We start from the raw sequence: 20,905 nt of genomic DNA on the forward strand, positions 1-20,905 counted from the left end.
AACATATAAAAATTAAAAATTATTTTCCTGGCTTTACTCTCAGTCTTATCTCCTTAACCAAATGACATTATCGTAAATTCTAACCACTAAAAGCTTGTGCTCCAAGCATTATGGAATTAAGTAATTGAGAGAAACCACCGCAATAACAACAATGTTATCGTTCGGTTTCCTGACTATATGTACACGAGAGTATATAAAATCTACAGGCATTCGCCAGTCTTCCTCCACTCCAGTGACACACAGGAGGCACAACGTTATAGGAGTATAAGGAATTGGTGGTCTTAGAGAAGAAATGTGAAAAAGTGTTCCTAAGACGTTACGAAGACCGTAAACTCGTAAGGGTAACCGTAGAAAGAGACAAGTAAAAGTAAGCATTAGTGGAATCAGTATCTAAGGACGAGGACAAGGGGATAGGTTGAGAGTGTAGCAGCGAATAGGGCGTAAAGAGGAAGAGGGTTGCGCGAGAAAGAAGGGTAGTAGAGTGCGGTCGATCGAAGGGTGACACAGGGTCGCGTTATATATATAGAGCATAAGAAACCCTGGAGCTTGCGCAGAGAATCGACAGTGCAGAAAGTGCGGTGAGTAGTGCGAATCGCGTACACGGTGGTGCGCCTGTGTCAGTATTATATGCGAGTAGAGGAGGGAAGGCAAGCGGGGTCTCCAGGGTGGTCGATCGGTCAATATTCATCCCGAGAGCACCGAGAGCAGCGCCGGAGTCGGAACCTCTGGAGTAGAGACACGGACGAGGCTTCCTTCTTTACGTCCTCGCCCGCGGAGCTGTTCGATCGGGGACACGGCACCGTCTCTACCAACGTCACCGGCACACAGAGCTCCTCTTCTGGGCGGCAGCTTCTCTCATTATCCTGTGAAGACTCGCGAGGACAGCAACCAGCGAGGATCCATAGTCACAGGGAGGAAGTAGCAGGAGCAGCATCGCCATGGAGGGCAAGAAGGTGGAACAGTATTATACCAGACCGCAAAAGCTTGGAAAATGGGAAGGCTTCAGGATCTTCCTCTGGAACTCCGAGACTGGCCAGGTTCTTGGACGTACCGGAGCTAGTTGGGGTGAGCAATAAGAATTAATAATTATATATTTGATACGACATTACTTGGAGCTCTCATACCTTACTATGGCGAAGTGACGGAAGCTCTCTTGAAAGAACATTAGCTTCAGTCGCCATTGCTTGAAAATATTGCAATACTCACTGGACTAGATTTCATGTCTGATAGAGTAGAGGAACTCTATGAATATCAAATAGCTCTGAGAATTTTTGTGGCTATTTGAATTGGTTTCATATCTGCAAGGACACGAATATTTCTCAGTCGTCTCTTCCAAGTATACTGCCGATGCGGTAATTCTGTAACAGGGGCGAAAATCAATAAAAGGGCACGGACTCTATGTTCTTACTTGTTAATGTAATCGTATTGGATGTATTATGAGGTTACTGTTATATAATCATTGGGTTTCTACCAGAAACACCAAGGCGATTTCTATATAGCAGCTTTTCGATATCGACCCCATCTACGCGAATTACCTATACTGCATATACGCCGCGGTATTTCCGAAGTAGGTCGCAAGGGTCCCGTTGCCAATAGAGATAGGGTTAGGAATATCTTTTAAAGAAATAATATTAAGGGAAGAGAAGACTAGGAAGTTAATTCTTTCTTATGATAATGAGAGAAGCTAGAGTGAAATTTAACCAGGGATATTTATACGTCTGTCAGTTGTGTAATGACAATGCGGATATTTGTGCAGTGGCGAGTCTCAACCACTAGGATCGATAGACTGTCCTACTGATGGGGTCATAGTACCATCGACAAAGGATCCCTATGTCAATTTAATATTTAGTTGTTATTACTATCTCACCTATGAATCCAAAAGATAAAATGCTCCAATTGCCACTGGTAGACTTTGTATTATTCTCGGTAGTGCGTAACCGGTAATGCAAGCCACTCGAAAGGTCAGTAAAATCATGTTAATCGAGAACACGTGCGGATAAGAAATATTCCATTGCAGAAATTCTCACTGTCACGATCTTATGTAGATAATGTCAGTTTTTTGGTGAATCTTTCTAATAATATCATGATAAGACGACTGGCAATTTTGAAGAAGGCGTATCCTTAATAAATATAGAAGCGTAACGAGCTGCTGCCACGGCTAATGGTTGTTTCTAATTAAATTCTGAAGATAGAACCAAATAGGACGTTGGGCGAGTCAATCTCATTAGCTATGTTTCTTGCAGCTTTACTCGAGAAAGAGTTAAACATCTTTTTTTTCTTCTTTTCTTTTTGGCTTCCTTCTTATAGAGTTGTGCCAGTAACGATGAGTTTAAGATGAATCAAACAATCTGAGGAACGACCTCTATTATAGTTAATAAAAATCGGATACCCAGCAAAGACGGCTAGTGCGTCAGTGTTACAGGGACAAGTAATTCAAGTGTTTGTTGTCAACACGATTCTCACAATGAAGACGCATCAGTTAGTCAATGGCAATTCAGGCCAATTAGACCGTATATCGTAATTGTTCTTCTGTTCCTCTTGATACTGCATAGACATACATATGCGCGATGAAACTGCTTAGAATGCATTGAAGCAGAATAGACATTTTTATCACAGAAGGTAGCAGAGAAGAGGACAGAAATCAAAAGATGGCTTACTATTGTATTCAGTTCGCTTCAACGAAATTATTTGGTATTCAGACTAGACGGGGTATTCCGTATTTCCCTTGTCTACCAGTCCTGCCCATGTAGAAATCGATCAGGGAGTCTCGTGCGTGCCGATATTCGCAGTAGGGAGTAACCACCCTTTGTCGGAGCGTCCTCTCCTTCGTCCCATGCGCAGACTCCTTGATATTCTCGACTCGTGTGGTAAAGTAGAAATCCTTACCAGTTGTCGGTAAAGCAAACCTTACTGTACTTCATATTATATACGTATACTATATGTCGGCATTACTTAAAACATACAAGGATTTATTATGATTTACAGCAAAGATTCTACTATTCTATGTCATCTTCTATGCTGTACTGAGCGGCTTCTTCGGCGCCATGTTGGCCGTCTTCTACCAGACCCTGAAACACAATGAACCAAAATGGCAGCTGGAACAGTCACTTATTGGTAGCAATCCTGGATTAGGTTTCAGACCTATGCCACCTGAGAGTAACGTCGAGAGTACTCTGATCTGGTACAAGACAAGCAACGAAGGTAACTACCGTCACTGGACCAAGGAGCTGGATAAATTTTTGGCAGGTTCGTTGCAATTGACAATTAATAATTAATTACAATTACGAAATACGTAATAAGGTACGTCAGTGCTATTGTTCATAAAATTAATTGACAGATTACCAGAAGATTGGAAATACCCCTAATGCCGGAGAGCACAGGGTAACCTGCGATTACGGTATGGAGAAACTACCTCCTGGAAAGGTCTGCGACGTGGACATAAGCAACTGGATACCTTGTACTAGCAAAAATAGTTACAACTATCAGAAATCGGCACCCTGCATCTTCCTCAAGCTGAACAAGGTCAGTTAGACTCGATATACGATCCGAACAGCAACATACATCAGCATATTCAATCCTCTGAATGCATCTTCTTCCGGTACAGATCTACGGCTGGAAACCTCAGACCTTCAACGACACTGAGTCGATCCCAAATGACATGCCGGATGACCTAAAGGGTCACATTAGGAATGAGAAGACCAGGAACAAATATGCTCTGAACACAGTCTGGGTATCTTGCGAGGGTGAAAATCCAGCCGACGTAGAGAACATCGGTCCCATTCAATACATACCTCGTCGTGGCTTCCCTGGCTATTACTTTCCATTCGAAAATACCCCTGGCTACCTTAGCCCCCTCGTTGCCGTTTTCTTCGAGAACCCCAAACGTAAGCTTACACCATATCTGCCAAGTAGTAATTTTTATAAGGACGCCATTCCCCATCCACGTCGACCTTACTAACGGAGTTTGCTTCTTCGCAGGTGGTGTACTGATCAACATCGAATGCAAGGCCTGGGCGCACAATATCATTCACGACAGATTCGAGAGGCGTGGCTCCGTGCACTTTGAGTTGATGGTGGATTAAATTCGTTCTTGCCATATTAGCAAGACCACTACCAACTGCCTAAAAAAAAAAAGCACTTCTCGAACAGCTTTCTTAAGAGACTGCTTAAACGACTTAGCCTCTGTCCCCACGACGATAAATCCAGCATAATAAGTCCGCGATACTTCAGTTTTCTTTGACTCTCCTTACAATCGTCATCAGCGTCATCGTCAATCGTATTGTCGTCTTCGTCGTGCCAGTAGCAACAACCTACGCGTTTGTTGAACAACCTAAGGGAAAAAAAAAATTACTAAGTAACTGCAACAGGAAAAGGGAAAAAAAGTATGTAAACGTCACTCTATCGGAGACAGCACAATATTTCGAAAATATGAATACTGCACAAATGAATGGTGACGTTATTAAATTATTGTTATTATTTTTTCTTCTTCTTTTTTCATAAACCGGGGACAGAGGACTGGTCGTCTGATAGAGGAGTATGGTTGTTGTCGAATATCCGTCGTCCACGACGAACACCCTCTTATATATTTTTCAGTCTCTTATTCACAATTCGTTATCGTTCATTACTTAAGATACTTTACTAGTTATCGAATGAGGTATAGCGTTGCGCGATTAAACGAGGTTGAAAATGAAGAAAAGAAAAAAAAAAGCGAAAGCACAGTCATTCAACAAGACGAACGAAAGTCACTGCTTAACGACACGTGATTCGCTTTATTCAGTAAAAGCTCGTAGGGCTGCTTTGTTGACTTTGATGATTATATTTTTTTTATCTTCATTTTAATATCGATATAATCGACCTCCGCTAAAACAATTGCTCACCCAGTACACCGAGTAATCCGAGTACTTGGTACTTGATGACTTGGTAAATACATACGAGCCCATGCCAATCCTCACCTGCGTCAGCTTGGCCCTACGTAACTCTTACTGAATAAATTCCTGTCGCGAGCATTACTAATTATCATTTTAATAGTGAGTCATGACTTTTATTTATCTTGCTCAATGTTTATGCTTTTATAAAGTATTTACGATATTATTGTACTTAATAGCGCGTATTCGTACACTAGTGAGAAGTATTTACGTATTGTACTAAAATAGCGCGTATCCGTACACTAGTACACGATAGTAGCGGATAGTAGGATATACTTAGGTACGTTCTTTCGAAAAGCTTGATCGATGTGCCACTGAGGAAAAAAAAGAAAGAAACAGGATTAAAAAGTGAGGTAAAAATTTGAAAAAAAAAATATGTAAGAGGAAGGTAGCGCCTAGGCATAAAATCTCCGCCTCGTCATTGGATCCCAAGACAGATACTGTCGCTGATCGAACGTTCGAGTATGCTCGTTATCGGTAAGATTCTGTCGTCATTGTTATTAATGACGTCGATGATAATAATTATAATGATAATAATAAGGGGAAAAAAATAGACGAGAATGCTCGATCGTGCGGAAACACACTGATAACGGAAAGTTGTGAAGATAATGAAAGTGAAGGTTGTTGAAAGGATGGAAAAATGAAATGAATAAAAAAATTTGAATTGACACGAGGAATGATCATGACGATAGTACAAAAGGATCCTGTTGGGGGTTTGTTGATAAAAGGATGAGCACTGCTGATTAATAATTTTTCCTTGCTATTAATTGTTACCTCGAATTAAGTCCGTAGGAGAGGCTAATCATTTTGTCGAGTTTATAGGTTATGGGCATCGTTTTAAGTTTTAATGAAAACGAAAATTCATTAAAACAGTATTAACGCGAATACTGTGAAAATGTGAGGGAGGTTCACGGTATAATGTATCAATTAATGTTATTGTCTATAATCAGTAAAGTGACAAGGATGATAAAAGAAAAATTGTATGAAATCATTAAGATAAAACAGATCTGAGAATAGGGACAGTATGACGTGCGAGAAGGATATAAAATTAGGAGCTTACAAAGTCCTGATTAATAATCATCGATTACAGATTTTGTATTTATAATGATTATTAACTAACGTTGTTGAAAAGTGTTCTGGTGTTATATGGAGCGAAGTGAAATATTCGTGTGACGGGAGGGATGATTATGGTAGGGCGAAGGAATAAATAAATAAATAAATTGAACAAAAAAGATGGAAAAAAGAAAGAGAGAGAATGGACAAAAATAACAGACGATCTTTGTTAAAGCGAAATCAGGGTCCGAGCCGTGCAACTGATCGTGCAGCGGTGGCGCCCTCATCGAACTATCCAACTGCCGATCGTGAATGCACATTTTTGACGGGTCTATTTTATTTCAAAATAAAAAGCATGGACTACGTTATACCGCCCGGGAAAGATTATCGATTGTGCTAATACACCTTTACTCTCTAGATGTTTCGGATACATTTACTGCATGATAAAGGTTAATTGTTTAATGATTAATTAATGTTAATGTCCGCGACGCCATGGCGTCTAACGCTTTGCGCGGAAAATAAAAACTTTACGGAAACTCACGGGTAAGACCACGGAAGTCAAAAGAGTGACAGGATAAAATGATTTAAGTGAGACGTTAAGGAAAAAAAAAAAGTATATCGCCCATCCTTCAAGATATGCAGGAAACGGAACTACGGCGATTTTTCCTCGTTCATTATTTATCGTTCGCGATCCACTCAAAGAAGCTGAACACGACGCCATTTCCACTGCTCGCATGGTTTATGGTAAATTTTAAATATTTCAAATGATACTACTAATCTTTGTACACGTTTGCACGTATCATTGGCAATATGCAGTAATAATTATTATTAATTTTTGTGTGCATGCGAACATGATTATATTTGATATATAGTTATACAGGATGTTTACATATGAGTACTGCCATTTTCTTTTATTACGAATATTATTCCACGTTAAATTTCTTAAATTTATACATACAATTATATCACTGTATGAAGTCAAGCACGGGTTTGAATTTTTTGGCTACGCTTTATTTTCAATATCTACATTATTATTGAAGAGAAAAAATCGCACCTTGAATTTCACCTTTTACAGTTTATATACCCTAATCTGCATTCCTGAATTCATAATCGATCCACCATAAACAATAATAAAAATACAATTCAACGATACTCACTGAATATATATATATATATATATATTCTATCAATCAATGAAGTACGAATCTCACGCTAATCAATTTTCACCTGTAATTAACGATAAACATGACATGGTACCTAAGGAAAGATACGTAATTCATGGAAAAAAAAGTTTGGTTAGGTTATGGGATTACATATGAGTATAAATAATCATAATCGGGATATACGTATCCCATCCACCGTATAAAGTGCATATACAATTTCGTACACTTCATTATTATTATTATTATTATTGTACCGATTAAAGTTTCGATCTTTAATAGATCGGTGCTATTATGCAATAACAATATTTATAGTGCATAAGCCTAAAGTCGTTAACGAATAATGAAACACGTAGTAATAAATAAAATTGAAAAAAAATATAGTGAAATTGTAAAGAGCATTAATCGTTAACACGTGCCGTGTTTATTTAAACAAATGGCAACGTATGGAACATGTGAAATTTCCTTAAGATCCCATAAGGAACACGAGACCGTGTATAATGGTGTTGTAAAACAATTCAAAAACATGAGAAACGACTGTTCTCTGAAAGAATATTAAAAATAATCAGAAGTGGCAGGACGATTCTGGGATACTAATGAATTAAGGATTCTTGGATTATCATTGATAAAGGATGTAGCCAGGTATCAAGGAACGGAGACACTTATGGATAAGATGTATTTGGCAAAAAGAAATATGGCAGCGAAGAGAAGTTTCTACGGCATCCATTGAAAATTACTTTTTAAGGTGCATCCTCGTGCGGAGATTGTGTAACGTGTTAAAGAGACGTAATAACACGTAACTAAACTGTCTATAATAATGCGATCGTGGTTAAAGGATCGGCGGAGGTCAGTTATTTCTATATCCTTGGATTTCGTGACAATGGTGTCGTCCATTATTTTGTCATGATATATGCGTCCTCAGTTGTATTTGTAGGCACGCTAAATGGATAGGCATTGGTAGTACCATGCCTATGCAATGGCATACCACGCTAAATGCAATGCATTGGTAGTACCATTGATAATGCTGTCTTCAATGACCGCTTCGAAATAATAAAGAAGAAAATGAACTCTAATAAACGAAAAAATTGGGAAAAATAATTGCTCAATGTCTCAAAAGATAAGAAATGTCTGATCGTCATCGCAGACATCTTTATGAAGACACTGTTTAATCAAGGATTCACTTTTACATTAATCCCACTGTCGCCACCTGTTTCAATCTTTGGAGATAAAGTACGAAAAACAAGTTAATACCGGTTTCGTACTCTCTGCTTGTCTACAATTGTTAGCACTGGATTTATTCTGTCACTGTCTTGACAAAGCTTTTCAGAAAAAATGTCAAATAAATCAAAAGCATGAGATTCGATGTGCGTCACAGTGCATACAAAGGATATGTACCAGGATTTAGACGAGTCTGATAAATCAGAAAAGATCAATGAAAAACAGCTGGTCCTGAGAGTGTGTAAATCATAATGACAATGGTTAACCTTAAAGAGACACTATGGTGTACTGTACCGTCTTCTTGACGCCATTCCTCCCTAACCTCCCTTATCACTCCGACACTAACACGGCAATGACATTAATACGATATGACGGCACGACTGACAGGATGTGGTCAATTCAGTTTAGCATCGTGTGTGAGTCACATTGTGCCCCGACGAATTCACGAAGCTTGCACGCATCGAATAGGACAATCGCCGTCATTCTCGCGACAGATGGCGTAACTTAAGGTCATACTGTATGACCTTAGCCCCTAATTTATCGACTTATCCGGCGAGCTCCGTGGATGCGCCATGTCGTGCAAGCGGACATTTTATGAACTTGATCAGTAACAGGTACCAAGTTTAATAATGGAGGGAAATGTACATTTAGTATCTCTCACAAGAAAACGACCGGACTTCGCTGGTTCTTGTTGAGCTTTTAATATGTAACGGAGTACCTTATTCCAGTCTCGGATGACCAACGTATACGTAACACTTCTTCAAGAGCTCCTAACGATTGGTATTTCCGTCATGACTGCCAGGATGGCTCGCTCAAATTCTAATTGAGGATGTGTCTCGGTTCGCCAGAGGAAACTTCCATGGAAGCTGCTTTGGGCCGGATTTACTGAGTTCGCCCACACTCGAACCGGCGGTTACAGGACGTATCGTCTATGGTTCATGGGAATTAATCTGAGGCCCTACGAGTTTTTTTCTTACTTCTCTGATCAACGTACTTCTATAGTTGTACGTTTGTTATAATTACACAAGTGGTCTCACTGATACTTGACTAATATAACAAAAATAAAAAAATACCTGTTTACTGTCATACAATCTTCTCAAGTGATTTGAGAACCGCAATCACCTTCTTTTACATAACATTGATTCACATTTTTTCTATTATCTACATAGATTTTATGTATACCATTCAGTCACTGTCTGTGCTGTAAACTGATCCAATGTCAGATGTTTGTCTTATGAAATAATATATTTAATTCAATCCTGCCTCAACTTTCAACATTCTCACTAAATCATTTACTAGAATATCTATAGAGGGAGAGAGAGTTACGTGCAGTATATGCAACCACCATAGGTAGAATAAAGCTAAAATGAACTATAGTAGGGTCAATCCAATAGGTTCTATAGTGAGTGCAAGAGTACCATAGTGTATGCTATAGGTAGAAACGTGTATAGAGAAACAAAGAGAACCAGTATAGTGTATAAAAGGGAGTAAAAGGGAACGAGAAAGGAGTGGTATAGTGTATAGGTAAGTAAAATATAGAAGCACAGAAGAGTAGTGAAGCAGGAATGATGGTGGGAGAATAAAGAGAGGACTAAGTGGGGCCCGAATGACGCCTCCTCAGTCAACCTGGTGGCGTCGAAGTGATCTAAGCGTCGTTGTTATTCCTTGTAACAGTTGCGAGTTGGCAGTGGAGTTGAATACGAGTCGAGTGTTAAGTGTCTCTTATAATATTGGGCCTGTTTAATTATCCTCCTCGTTCTCTTCCTGTCGCTTCATTCTTTTCTCTCTTACTCTCCCTTTCTCTTTCTACACTTTCTGTCTCCTCATCGTCCACTGTTGGTCCCAACTAAAGAGTCCATCGACATAAGGCCCAATCATGACGGTTAAAGACTCGAAATTCGTGGCCGCGGAGTCCATGAATCCTTACGAGAAACCGCCCAGCATGTCAGTGATGCAATCCATCAGGACGTTCATCTATAATCGTCAAACTGGCGCATTCATGGGCAGGACAGCTAGCAGTTGGGGTAAGCCACCAAAACAATTAGTAATAGTAAAAACACAAAAAAGAATTACAAACTTGAATGAACTCTGTGAACACCGCCCTGAATCCCCTTTATCGACCTACCGTTAATTTTATTTTCATGGAGTTTGCCAACCGTAACGGTACTTTGACTCGTTGTATGTACCTGTTCTTACTGAAAATAATACATTTTTCTAAGTGTATACGTTGTTTCTGTCATGGATTCCATTCACGTGTAGCATTAATACTAATTACTTCCCTCGCCAAGAACTTTCTGAGCTTAACAAATATTTGACACACTCCAGCGAATGAAGGTTGACCCTACACCATAGCAGGAAGGTAGGTCGTATATGGCAAACCCCATAAGAAAACATCCTCAATGTTTACGTCCAATATAAACACATAGTCGGTTCTATCGTTATTGGGCTTTGCTTATAGTGGTTGCTCTATAATGGAGTCGGTACAAATTTCCATGAACTGTTATCAATATTCCGTTGTCCCCAAATACCTGGCTCTCTGACACAAACTATTTTACCGACAATATTTACTCGGCGTTCTCCAGAAAGACCACGGCATTATCGACTTTCTGTTGCGATTCAAAATAATGGAATTCTCGATAATATCAAGACCTTCTGCCATTGGACGAGTATGGTACATTCCATAGTTATGCGCTGGTGGCACGCGGTCACGCAATTAACAACAGCAAAGAGTGAAATTGTTACTAGTCAGAAGCGAGTAAGGTACTGTAGAGTGGAAGTTAACTTGAGGCGACTATACCAACATTTCTGTAAGAAAGAGAAGGACGAAATAAGAACCGTTTAGGATCGACAGGAAGATACTTTCGCTTTCTCTGTCTACTGTGTACGTAGTACGATACAGTAGAGTATAAATTAGACAAGAGGTAGGAATTTACTTTATAATATTGGTGGGTGTGGCCGCCCATGAATTCATAAAACGTATGAGACAACAACGTATTTAATTTGTTGAAATTATCTTTGCACTGTATCAGGGGAATTTGTTATAACTATAGGTAACGTTCCGAAATTCATTGCGAGCACTGCAGGCATTATCTTCATTAATTACATAGAAGTAAACAGGGATATGACAATACTCGTATTACTGGGTATAAGTGGGAGTCATTTGATTGAGAAATATACGTAATGGCGAAGTGAAAAAATATGAATATGAGAAATACCAAAGAATATATACCACGCATAAAATCTAAGCGAAAATGTATTTACGTAACCAGCCTTATCCTATGGAACTTCGATAAACTTTATATCTAATTCTGTAACTTCATACGAAGACCTGCAATGTCACTGGGGAGACAGTATAATTGCGAGCTTATGTCTTCTCGTGTAATTAGCTGAGAAGCCCCCCAATGGACTTGTAGCTATTCGCAATCTGTATTGCCTGTCAAAACATTTGAAATACGTCAAACTCCACGTTCTTGTGAAGTAAATGATTTTACAGCATCCCTGATGAGCGTGTCCATTTTATTTGTTTTTTTTTTTCTTGTCTCACCTGCTCCTTGTTTACTTCTTCTTGTACCAAGGACAATGACATTTACTGTTCATATTTTGTTCTCCGGCTTCTCATAATCCAATTGCTGAATTCTGCAAGATTATCGGTTGTGTGCTTTGTAGGCATTATAAAAACAAAATAGAAAAGGCGGAAGCACGTTACAACTGACTTCGAGGTATCTACATATACAGTAGCTCTGTTGAATGGCAATTGTTGAACTTCCCTTGGTGCAAACGTGTACAACGAGGTCAATTGGCGATAAATGGAAGCATTATAGCATTACGTAACCTAGGGCCATTCCGAAGGGTACACCCACGCGACCGTACAGCTTTTATCTAGCCACTGGCGTGTAGGACCATTCAGAGACTCGATCGGGAGAGCAAAATGAACTGTATTCATGGGCATGTGCCTATATGTTTTATGAAGTCATGAACTTCTTGCTGACATTAGATTGGGAAATTACGTCTATGAGGTTTTAAAGAGCAAAGTGTATCTGCATTATTATCGCAGGAACGTCCTTTCATATATAATATATCCTCCTACTCTTGAGATTTATCTCGTTGCACTGGGTACAGCAGCGCTGACTAACTGACCAATGAAACGACTTCTGGAGAAGCAATAGGCGAAACGGCCTTGCGACGAATTGAATCAACGTGTAATTGAATTGCTCTGGTTGACTAGGCGATTTTGATATTCCCTCAAATTGGAGCGTCGATTAATATAATTAACCAGCGGCATCCACGCTTCCATAATGTTCAATGTCTTCACGGTTTCCTTTCAATCCGATTTTCAGGAAAGATTGGACTGTTCTACTTAATATTCTATGGAGTCCTTGCTGCTTTGGTGGCCATTTGTTTTTGGGGCTTCTTCCAAACTTTGGACCCAAGGAAGCCAACATGGCAGCTGGAGAGATCCATCATTGGCACAAATCCTGGTCTTGGTTTCAGGCCTATGCCACCATCTGCAAATGTTGAGAGTACGTTAATATGGTACAAGGGTAGCCAACGAGAGAACTTTAAACACTGGGTAGAATCTCTTGAAAAATTCCTTGAAGGTATGACAAAGAATAGTGTATTTTGTTACCTTCTATGTGCTTGTGTAAATATATTACAAATAATAAATCTGATTCTTCAGTATACATAAAACCTGGTCTGACTCCTGGTAGAGGTGCCAATATTCATAATTGTGATTACAACCAGTTACCAGCTAGTGGTCAGGTCTGTGACATTGACGTAAAAAACTGGGATCCTTGTATTGTTGAGAATAGTTTCAATTATCACAAGTCAGCTCCTTGCATCTTCCTCAAGCTTAACAAAGTAAGTATAAGAATAATTCTCTCCTTCGCACCTTCAACTTATTATTTCTCATCATTCAAATTGATTACAGATATATGGCTGGGTACCAGAATTTTATAATGACACAGAAACGCTGCCACAAAAAATGCCACGTGAGCTCAAGGAGTATATACATTCACTAAAGATCAGTGATCCCCGTCAACTGAACACTATTTGGGTATCCTGCGAAGGTGAAAATCCTGCTGACCAAGAGAACATCGGTCCAGTACATATCCTACCACGTCGAGGTTTTCCAGGTTACTTCTATCCTTATGAAAACTCTGAAGGTTATTTGAGTCCTTTAGTAGCTGTACATTTTGAGAGACCACGCAGTGAGTACCAATCTTATCACATATCTTTGGATACCTATCGACAGCTACAGATTTATCATTTATACAATCGACTTTCAGGTGGAATCCTAATAAACGTTGAATGCAAAGCGTGGGCACGCAACATCCACCACAGCCGTAACGACAAATTGGGTGCCGTACACTTCGAACTCTTGATAGATTAAACGTAACACCAAACAACAAGACTCTTCATAATGAGTCTAAAAAAATATCACACTAGGGATAAAAGGGACCTTACGTTTTCGTGAATCGCGAAAAATGCAATGCTTTCCGAAAAGTCCAAACCATATTCTCAAGAATGAGATTTTATTGTACTGATTCGATCAAGTACAAAAGAGCCGTCTTATGAGAACAACGACGTGCCTCCGTGGCAAATGGATTGTTCGACAATCTGGCCCGGAAGACTAGAATATAGATGATTCTACAGAATCTCCTGGAACTTTGATCTTGAAGTATCTTAGATTTATCATTTTACTCATAACTTTTCTTTGTGGCGAAAACATACGAAAATCGGATATTTGAAAGGTTTTTTCCTCGATGCGATTTTCGCGTTTAATGTTTTTAATTATATTTTGTATTACATAATTTATTCCTGATGATATACGCATTACATATCATCAATTGGAGAAAAACAAAATCATTCCTATTAAACGTGCGAACCAAGAGAGATCTGTTTGCCAATACATTGAACGTGTCTTACTTCTTCACATTTATTTGGCACGTGTAACGAATCTTTTTTTTTTCTTGATTAAGTTCAATGACCCCTTAGTGTCATTCACGTACCATATGTAAGGACCAATGGAATATTAGTACACAGCAGGCTGTTGCGTGCTTGCACTTTTTATTACCTTCTAATACGATTCTCTCTCATTTAATATACACATACAACAAAGTGTATACAATTTTTATATAAAAATTACTTTAATACAAAAATATCGCCGATTGCCTTGTAAAGAAAAGGCTGATGTCTACTGCGTTACCTTCTACATCAGTTGCAAGTAAAAATGCAACGGAGCCATTCTTATAATCGCTTAGAAATACATTAAATAGGTTAAACGATAATGCGTGATCATCTTTGCGCAATGGACGGACGTGATTATTCCATCAATGATTTCTGTACTTTTGAATCGATGAATTAACATACGTACAGTTCTTATTCAAAATGGCTATGGTGTAATATATATTTATATATGACGTGTTCTATTGTATCCTATCGTGCGAAGCCTTAATATTCTCATTGAAAAAGAAAAACAAAAAATAATTCGAGTCAGCAGATCCAAGCTGCATTTAGATATTTAAAATGTAGCTTTATAAACCATAGATGATAGAAGCTTTTGAATCAAGATATAAATACGAATCAATTCTGTAGACAATCTCTACCGGAATATTGTTTGAATGTGATGAGCTTTGAGTCGCGTGACTTCTGGTTCAATAATCTATGAAGTGAATGAGACTAAGGATAATAGAAATGAAAACAAATTTAATCATTTTTATCCTGTCTGTATTGTCCTACGACACCTCATCACGAGTATCGTGACTGCACTCTCGACGCGATACTAGTATTACATTTTAGTATTCACTGTATACTGGGGGTATATGTTTTTCCTCTAGCTAGACTGTAAACGAATCTCTGTTCAGCTTCAAATGCGTAAACTTGTATTTTGACGAAGTATAAGTTGAATAAAATAATCTTTGTGTAAAACGTCATTCAGTGATACAACATTTACAAATATTTTAATATAGCGAAATGGATTTAACTATTCTTCGCCTCATTATTGTCACATATAATTTAACATAGTTGATCCAATTACTTATAATTATGGGCTGATAACACCATTTTACATTATAGAGGGTTATAAATACAGTCAGTAAGTACTGGGCAGGATTGTGCGTAATGAATTTAAAAAAAAAAGATGAAAAAAGATATCTATAGACATATCTGATACCATATAGTAGACAAATTCAAAAAGCTTTTGACCTAATATGAAAAGGCAGTAATTATTCGTTGAATTACTTAGGTCGATATAAACTATCTTAATGTTAACACATTACGATCCTTCGTATCCGTGTAAACATTTAAGTAAAATACCATCGCGATATTTCTAATCCTTGCGAATATTCGCTTTCCACTAGATATTTATTTCTAAGGCTAGCGATGGCGAGTTTGTTTTCATTTCTTTGTCACTCGCCGCTGATAATACGGGATATTAAATTACTAGTACTTGTCCTTGCCACTTGAATGCTACTACTAGTCTATAGTAAACTGATACCACGTTGTGAGGATATTGGCTGTTCCCTCTGAGTATCAATATCGATAAGTATATATGTATAACCGATTGGTTAATCGTCGATCATCAATTCAAAATGGACAGCACCTTTCTTCTCCAATTTCGTTGTACTATAGATGATATTACGTGCCCAGGCGCGACATTCCACATTAATTATTTGATTCCCTGCAAGAATTAATAATTAGATATACGAAGCTTATCATGTGCCAAATAAGAAAAGACAAGTAGAAGCTCACTCTTAGGACGTAGAAAATGAACGGCAACTAGAGGACTAAGGTATCCTGGTGTATTCTCATAGGGATAATAGTATCCAGGAAAGCCTTGATTCTTTGGATAATAATCCAATTCTCCAATAATCTCATTGTCTGCAGGATCCTCTCCAGAACAAGAGACCCAGACTGTGTTCAACTGCCGAGAAAAGAAATTATTTTCTTATTAATGCATCAATCTCTCCCTTTAGATTAATTTTAGGATTTAATCATTTTTATCGTGACTAAAAATTTCTATGGCGACCCTATCAAATAATCAAAATACAAACATCAACTGATCTGATAATCAGTCTGCTTTCTATCTTGCATGATTCAAACTTGAACTATACAAATTTAAAATGTTCAACCAACCTCACTAGTTTTCACAGCTTTTATATGACTAATTAAACTGGCTGGCATATCTTTGGGCAGATCTTGAGTGTCATTGTAGTATTCTGGTATCCATCCAAAAATCTGTAAATCAATTTTTTCATTTTCATCTTTATTTTTAGGCCTCTACTGCGTACCAACACAGGACAAATGGCTTAGGATAATCACTCTGTTCAATTTGATAAAGACACAGGGTGCCGAATTGTTGAAACCGTATCCTTCCTGAGGTGAGCAAGGACCCCAATCGCTAACATCAACCGCACAGACGTTTCCAGGTTTGATAGGTTGATCATAACTGCAAATCTGCTGGTTCCTCCCGCTCGTAGGCAGGTAAGACGAATTTAAATATCCTGAAAATTTAAATAATTAGCTTTACTACGATTACCAAGCTATCATTGAGCAATTGTATCATAAAAATCAGCTAATGTATCATTGAGCAAGCCCCTATCGTCGATCGCGTCCATATTGATGTGATAACATGCCACTAGGTACCAATCAATATCCCTATTGATAACCACTACTGATACCAACTAAGATTATTCAATGGCAAATTTGCATCAGGATAGCTATGTTATTTTCTTTACCAGTAATCATGCCAATCATTAACCTTGGTTCACTTGCATATACTTTCTTAGACACTTCATTTAAATCGCATTACTTTCAAACACATAATAAACTTTATTAATATGAATCATAATTCTCGGTACTTACTCTCCAGGAACTTATCAAGTCTTGCGGTCCATGAACGTACTTGTGTGGCATTTGATGCACTATACCAGATTAACGATCTCTCGTCAGTATTATCTGATATAGGTCTGAATCCAAGTCCTGTGAAAGATAATAAAGCAATAGAAAGATATATAGAGGCTTTTCGATTGAACTAAAGTTCATAAGTTCACGAGTCAACGATAAATTTCATTGAATTAGTTAAGCTCGATGAACCCAGATGATCGCGTGTCGGCCTCTTGGTTAATTGCCCACAATGACACATGACTTTAAGAAAACTAGTATGAGCCAGTATACTGCCTATAACATACGAATAATATAATGAAAAACTTTACTCACCCGGATTGGTAGTAATCAAACTGCTTTCCAGTATCCATTTTGGTCTATGATCGTCCAAGGTTGCTAGTAGACCCTTCATACATATGGCGAATAATATTGCTAGCCCGCTGAAGAAGAATAAGTAAAACAAACCGGTGATTCCTAAAATAAGAAAATGTAACAGTTTATTTTTATCTGCGGGCATAAGTCTTGCTCGTTTTTCTTTTTTTAGTTTTTTCTACTTTCAGGAATCCATCGCGCTATTCCAAATCCGTACGTCGTGGAAGAGCGGTTGGATTTCGTAATTTCAAAACCTCACTCCTACGCATATCGGTTGTCGGTAAGTTACCGAATATTTTGCATGTTTAATTCGTCTTTCGAGGCATATTAACTGGCATATATCCAATAGAGAACTAAATATAACTCCATATAGAGGAGAAGCTGGCGATTTATTTGTCCAACGCATTCACGTAAATACATAACCTGTACAGGTGTACTTTCTGTCAGACGATATACAGGTTAAAGAATTTTTTAAATATTTTATCTGCAATCTGGTGCGTGTCTAAGTCGTGTTAATATACTGAAAATTCTTTCGCATTGAATTCTATTGGTAGGATGTCTTAGAATTAGCACTGCTTTCTTGATGTCTTCATTATCGTACTAAACTTCGAGACGATTGCATCAGCATAAATATTCTCTATCGGCTGACAACAGTCGGATCATTCAATAAAATCTAGTGATAATTTCTATAAGCGTACCATAAAGCTGGTAGTAACGAGTCGTACAAATATTGCTTCACTGCTTGAACTATGTTCATATTATTCATGAAAAATTCTCTTAGCACTAATTCGAACGCGTCACGTGAAATTAAGCAGTAAGTCTCTTTTTTAAATTGTCTCTATTTATTTCATTAACGTAACGTATATAGGCAATATTTCTTTTTTAAACTCGGATCTTGGTTAACTATGGAGTTAGTCGGAATTAGTTTAGTTTGAAATTCGAATTGAGTAGAATTTTATAATAAAAATGATCAATAAAACAATATCATTTTCATTGACAGTATGACAGATTTACTTTACTGATTAAAAAAATGTACAATATACGACAAAATGGAAGAATCTGACTTTTTGTACGGACATTCTAATTCCGAATAAAAATATTTCATTTATTAGCAAGGTCGATCTATTCCAGTCTGATTACTACTGATGAAATTATACAATAGACAGATATTTAATCCAGTTTCTTAAGTTATATAGTATATGTATAGCTTTTTTAAATAAGTTTTATGCATTTATCATTCGACCTTACGAAATCAGTCTTGGATCTTTGGGATTTCATGCTATTACGCTTTAAATATAGACATCCTCTATTGCGAAGTCAGGAATTAATGAGTATATACATATATGTATAGCGTCAAAGTCATATCCAGTAGAGCAGTTCTATAGAATAGAAACGGGGCATCAAGGCGAAGATACATATCGAGGTAATGATTGTGGTTTTTGACGGGGAAAAAAAAGTGTTAGAGAGATTCCACAGCGAACGTAGACGCTGTTGTCAGTAAGTATTACGGCGTTATTATCGTTGTCGCTGGGTTATATAAAATTTGACAACTGTCTTGACTAGCAACAATGTATGCAGTATCTTATGATGCACTCGATGACTACGTCCAAGAATAAGTGAATTGGTTTAAACAAATTTTGAGAGCAATGAAAAAGAAGTTAAAAAACGTTAAAAATTAAATGCATGTTCTTAGTTTTTTTTGTTCAGTAATTAAACATTGCGATTTTTAATCTATTCTTAACGCGGGTAGTATCGGAAAGAAATAAAAAGGAGGCTGAAGAAGAGTAATAGAGAAATAAAAATAAGGAAAGACTGAGAACGCAAAGCCTTCTCGTAGTTAACTCACTGGCGATCTATGTATAGTACGTAAAGTATGTAGCCATGGCCATGAGATATTAAAAATATTTCAATATACCGAAAACAATTCGGTAGCATGGAAAAAAACGTAACGGTATTATACACATAAAAGTATGATAGACGGATACCTATTTTGAATATTAAAACTTATGTTGCGTACTATACATTATCATTGTGTACAGTATTCATTGTGCATAATGAGCAGCTGGTAACCGTGTCCTAGCTAAAGGTATCGTGTGTTATACTACCTGGAATTTATATCGCTCAGATATATATCATGAAACTGAAACTTTTAAGGTACATTAGAGAAACTGCATAATTACATGTAGCAGTTAGGTAAAAGAAATAGCAAGCAATACAATTTATAAAGATAAAAAGCATTGCTGAGTTAAGTACTAACCTTCCTCAAAAATATATTATCAACTCGACTGATACGCTTAATTGGATAACTGACAGTCTCACGCGAATCATATTCCAGTTTTAAATTTTCAACAGGAAACGTATCTAGTACGTAAATAATTAAAATGTTTGTCCACCGTAACTCACAATAAGCTCACGATGCGTTGACCATAGTTTCAAAACGAAGAAACTAATTGAAAAGTATTGGGAACAAGAGCAATAGGATAGCCCATCGCTAGAATTTTAACTAACGACTCCAGGAGAATGCACTGGGACTAAAAATATCTTATTCACTATAGGGTCAAGGTCGTCTGAGCCAATATGTTCTCGAGTAAGTTAGTCTGAAATTTCAATTGCATGCGACTTCGAAATTATTTCAAAAGAGAGACAGAAGCTTGTTAAATAATGTCGTTAGATATTCAAAAAAAAAAGGCGCGGAAATTCCTTTTATTTTGAAGAGCGATCTACGAATTTGCAACTCTAATAATAGTACACTCACCCCATTTCTTGCCGGTTTTACCTAGCACTGTTCCCTCTTCCTTATTATATATCTCATCCCGTATAGATTCCCAGCGTGTCTTGTACTTTGGTATCCGTGTGTAATCAAACTCATATACACCATTTTTAACTTGTTTCCCAGGTACACTCATCCTGAATGATACAACGTGAACTTCTTCTTTACCACTATACTTCTTGCTTCTTTCCCTTCTTCAAGGCTCTGTTCTGTTTGTGAAACTTTTCTTCCAGATTATCCGCGCTCTGTCCACTTACTCACCGGACGATCGGAACGACTCTAACTTTTACTCCGTGAACTCCCAGCATATATCCTAACCGGCGAGCAATGCTCGCTACTCTCTTTCACTCTCGTCAGGATTCTGGTCTATCGGCTGTGTTGTACCGCTTATATACGCACGCTGAGTTGGAAATCGTAGAAAAGGGCACACGTTCTGAGTACGTCGTTCTATATATATACACAACTACATACGCTGCTGGATCGACTTTTAGTCCACGAATTCAATGTGTTTTTGACAGGTC

General features: G+C 37.8%; 3 protein-coding genes and 1 long non-coding RNA gene across 4 annotated transcripts; 3 read left to right on the forward strand and 1 right to left on the reverse strand.

The window, feature by feature from the left end:
* Positions 1 to 219: 219 nt before the first annotated feature.
* Positions 220 to 6,960, forward strand: LOC107274068 (sodium/potassium-transporting ATPase subunit beta-2). Its single transcript, XM_015752820.2, has 5 exons — positions 220 to 1,065; positions 2,986 to 3,246; positions 3,338 to 3,522; positions 3,605 to 3,884; positions 3,979 to 6,960. The coding sequence occupies exons 1-5, from the start codon at positions 939 to 941 to the stop codon at positions 4,080 to 4,082; spliced, it is 957 nt and encodes a 318-aa protein (XP_015608306.1). The 5' UTR covers positions 220 to 938; the 3' UTR covers positions 4,083 to 6,960.
* A 411-nt stretch (positions 6,961 to 7,371) lies between these two features.
* Positions 7,372 to 15,286, forward strand: LOC107274063 (sodium/potassium-transporting ATPase subunit beta-2; the record flags this gene model as incomplete). Its single annotated transcript, XM_015752809.2, is given in 5 exon segments — positions 7,372 to 10,380; positions 12,694 to 12,954; positions 13,035 to 13,216; positions 13,287 to 13,566; positions 13,645 to 15,286. Coding segments are annotated over 5 exon segments (975 nt in total). The 3' UTR covers positions 13,749 to 15,286.
* On the forward strand, positions 10,393 to 11,851 carry LOC112495390. The gene is made up of 2 exons (XR_003061859.1): positions 10,393 to 11,277; positions 11,386 to 11,851. It is a non-coding gene; the product is annotated as an uncharacterized LOC112495390 (long non-coding RNA).
* On the reverse strand, positions 15,069 to 20,828 carry LOC107274057 (sodium/potassium-transporting ATPase subunit beta-2). The gene is made up of 7 exons (XM_015752798.2): positions 20,370 to 20,828; positions 17,576 to 17,716; positions 17,222 to 17,338; positions 16,679 to 16,860; positions 16,493 to 16,594; positions 16,109 to 16,280; positions 15,069 to 16,037 (listed from the first exon to the last, which is right to left on the reverse strand). Exons 1-7 carry the CDS (start codon positions 20,518 to 20,520, stop codon positions 15,925 to 15,927), a joined length of 978 nt encoding a protein of 325 aa, XP_015608284.1. The 5' UTR covers positions 20,521 to 20,828; the 3' UTR covers positions 15,069 to 15,924.
* Positions 20,829 to 20,905: the final 77 nt, after the last annotated feature.

Source organism: Cephus cinctus, unplaced genomic scaffold, assembly GCF_000341935.2.
Source record: "Cephus cinctus unplaced genomic scaffold, Ccin1 Ccin1_scaffold0093, whole genome shotgun sequence".
NCBI classification, from domain to species: Eukaryota; Metazoa; Arthropoda; class Insecta; order Hymenoptera; family Cephidae; genus Cephus; species Cephus cinctus.

What these genes read in the sequence shown, in the direction of transcription:
- LOC107274068 (XM_015752820.2), top strand. Translation starts at nt 939, where the DNA reads ATGGAGGGCAAGAAGGTGGAACAGTATTATACCAGACCGCAAAAGCTT. An exon ending in GCTGGATAAATTTTTGGCAG is followed by an intron (nt 3,247 to 3,337) that starts GTTCGTTGCAAT and finishes ATTAATTGACAG; the next exon opens with ATTACCAGAAGATTGGAAAT. An exon ending in TCTTCCTCAAGCTGAACAAG is followed by an intron (nt 3,523 to 3,604) that starts GTCAGTTAGACT and finishes CTTCCGGTACAG; the next exon opens with ATCTACGGCTGGAAACCTCA.
- LOC107274057 (XM_015752798.2), bottom strand. Translation starts at nt 20,520, where the DNA reads ATGAGTGTACCTGGGAAACAAGTTAAAAATGGTGTATATGAGTTTGAT. An exon ending in ACTTGATAAGTTCCTGGAGA is followed by an intron (nt 16,861 to 17,221) that starts GTAAGTACCGAG and finishes TTAAATTTTCAG; the next exon opens with GATATTTAAATTCGTCTTAC. An exon ending in TCATTTTCTACGTCCTAAGA is followed by an intron (nt 16,038 to 16,108) that starts GTGAGCTTCTAC and finishes TAATTCTTGCAG; the next exon opens with GGAATCAAATAATTAATGTG.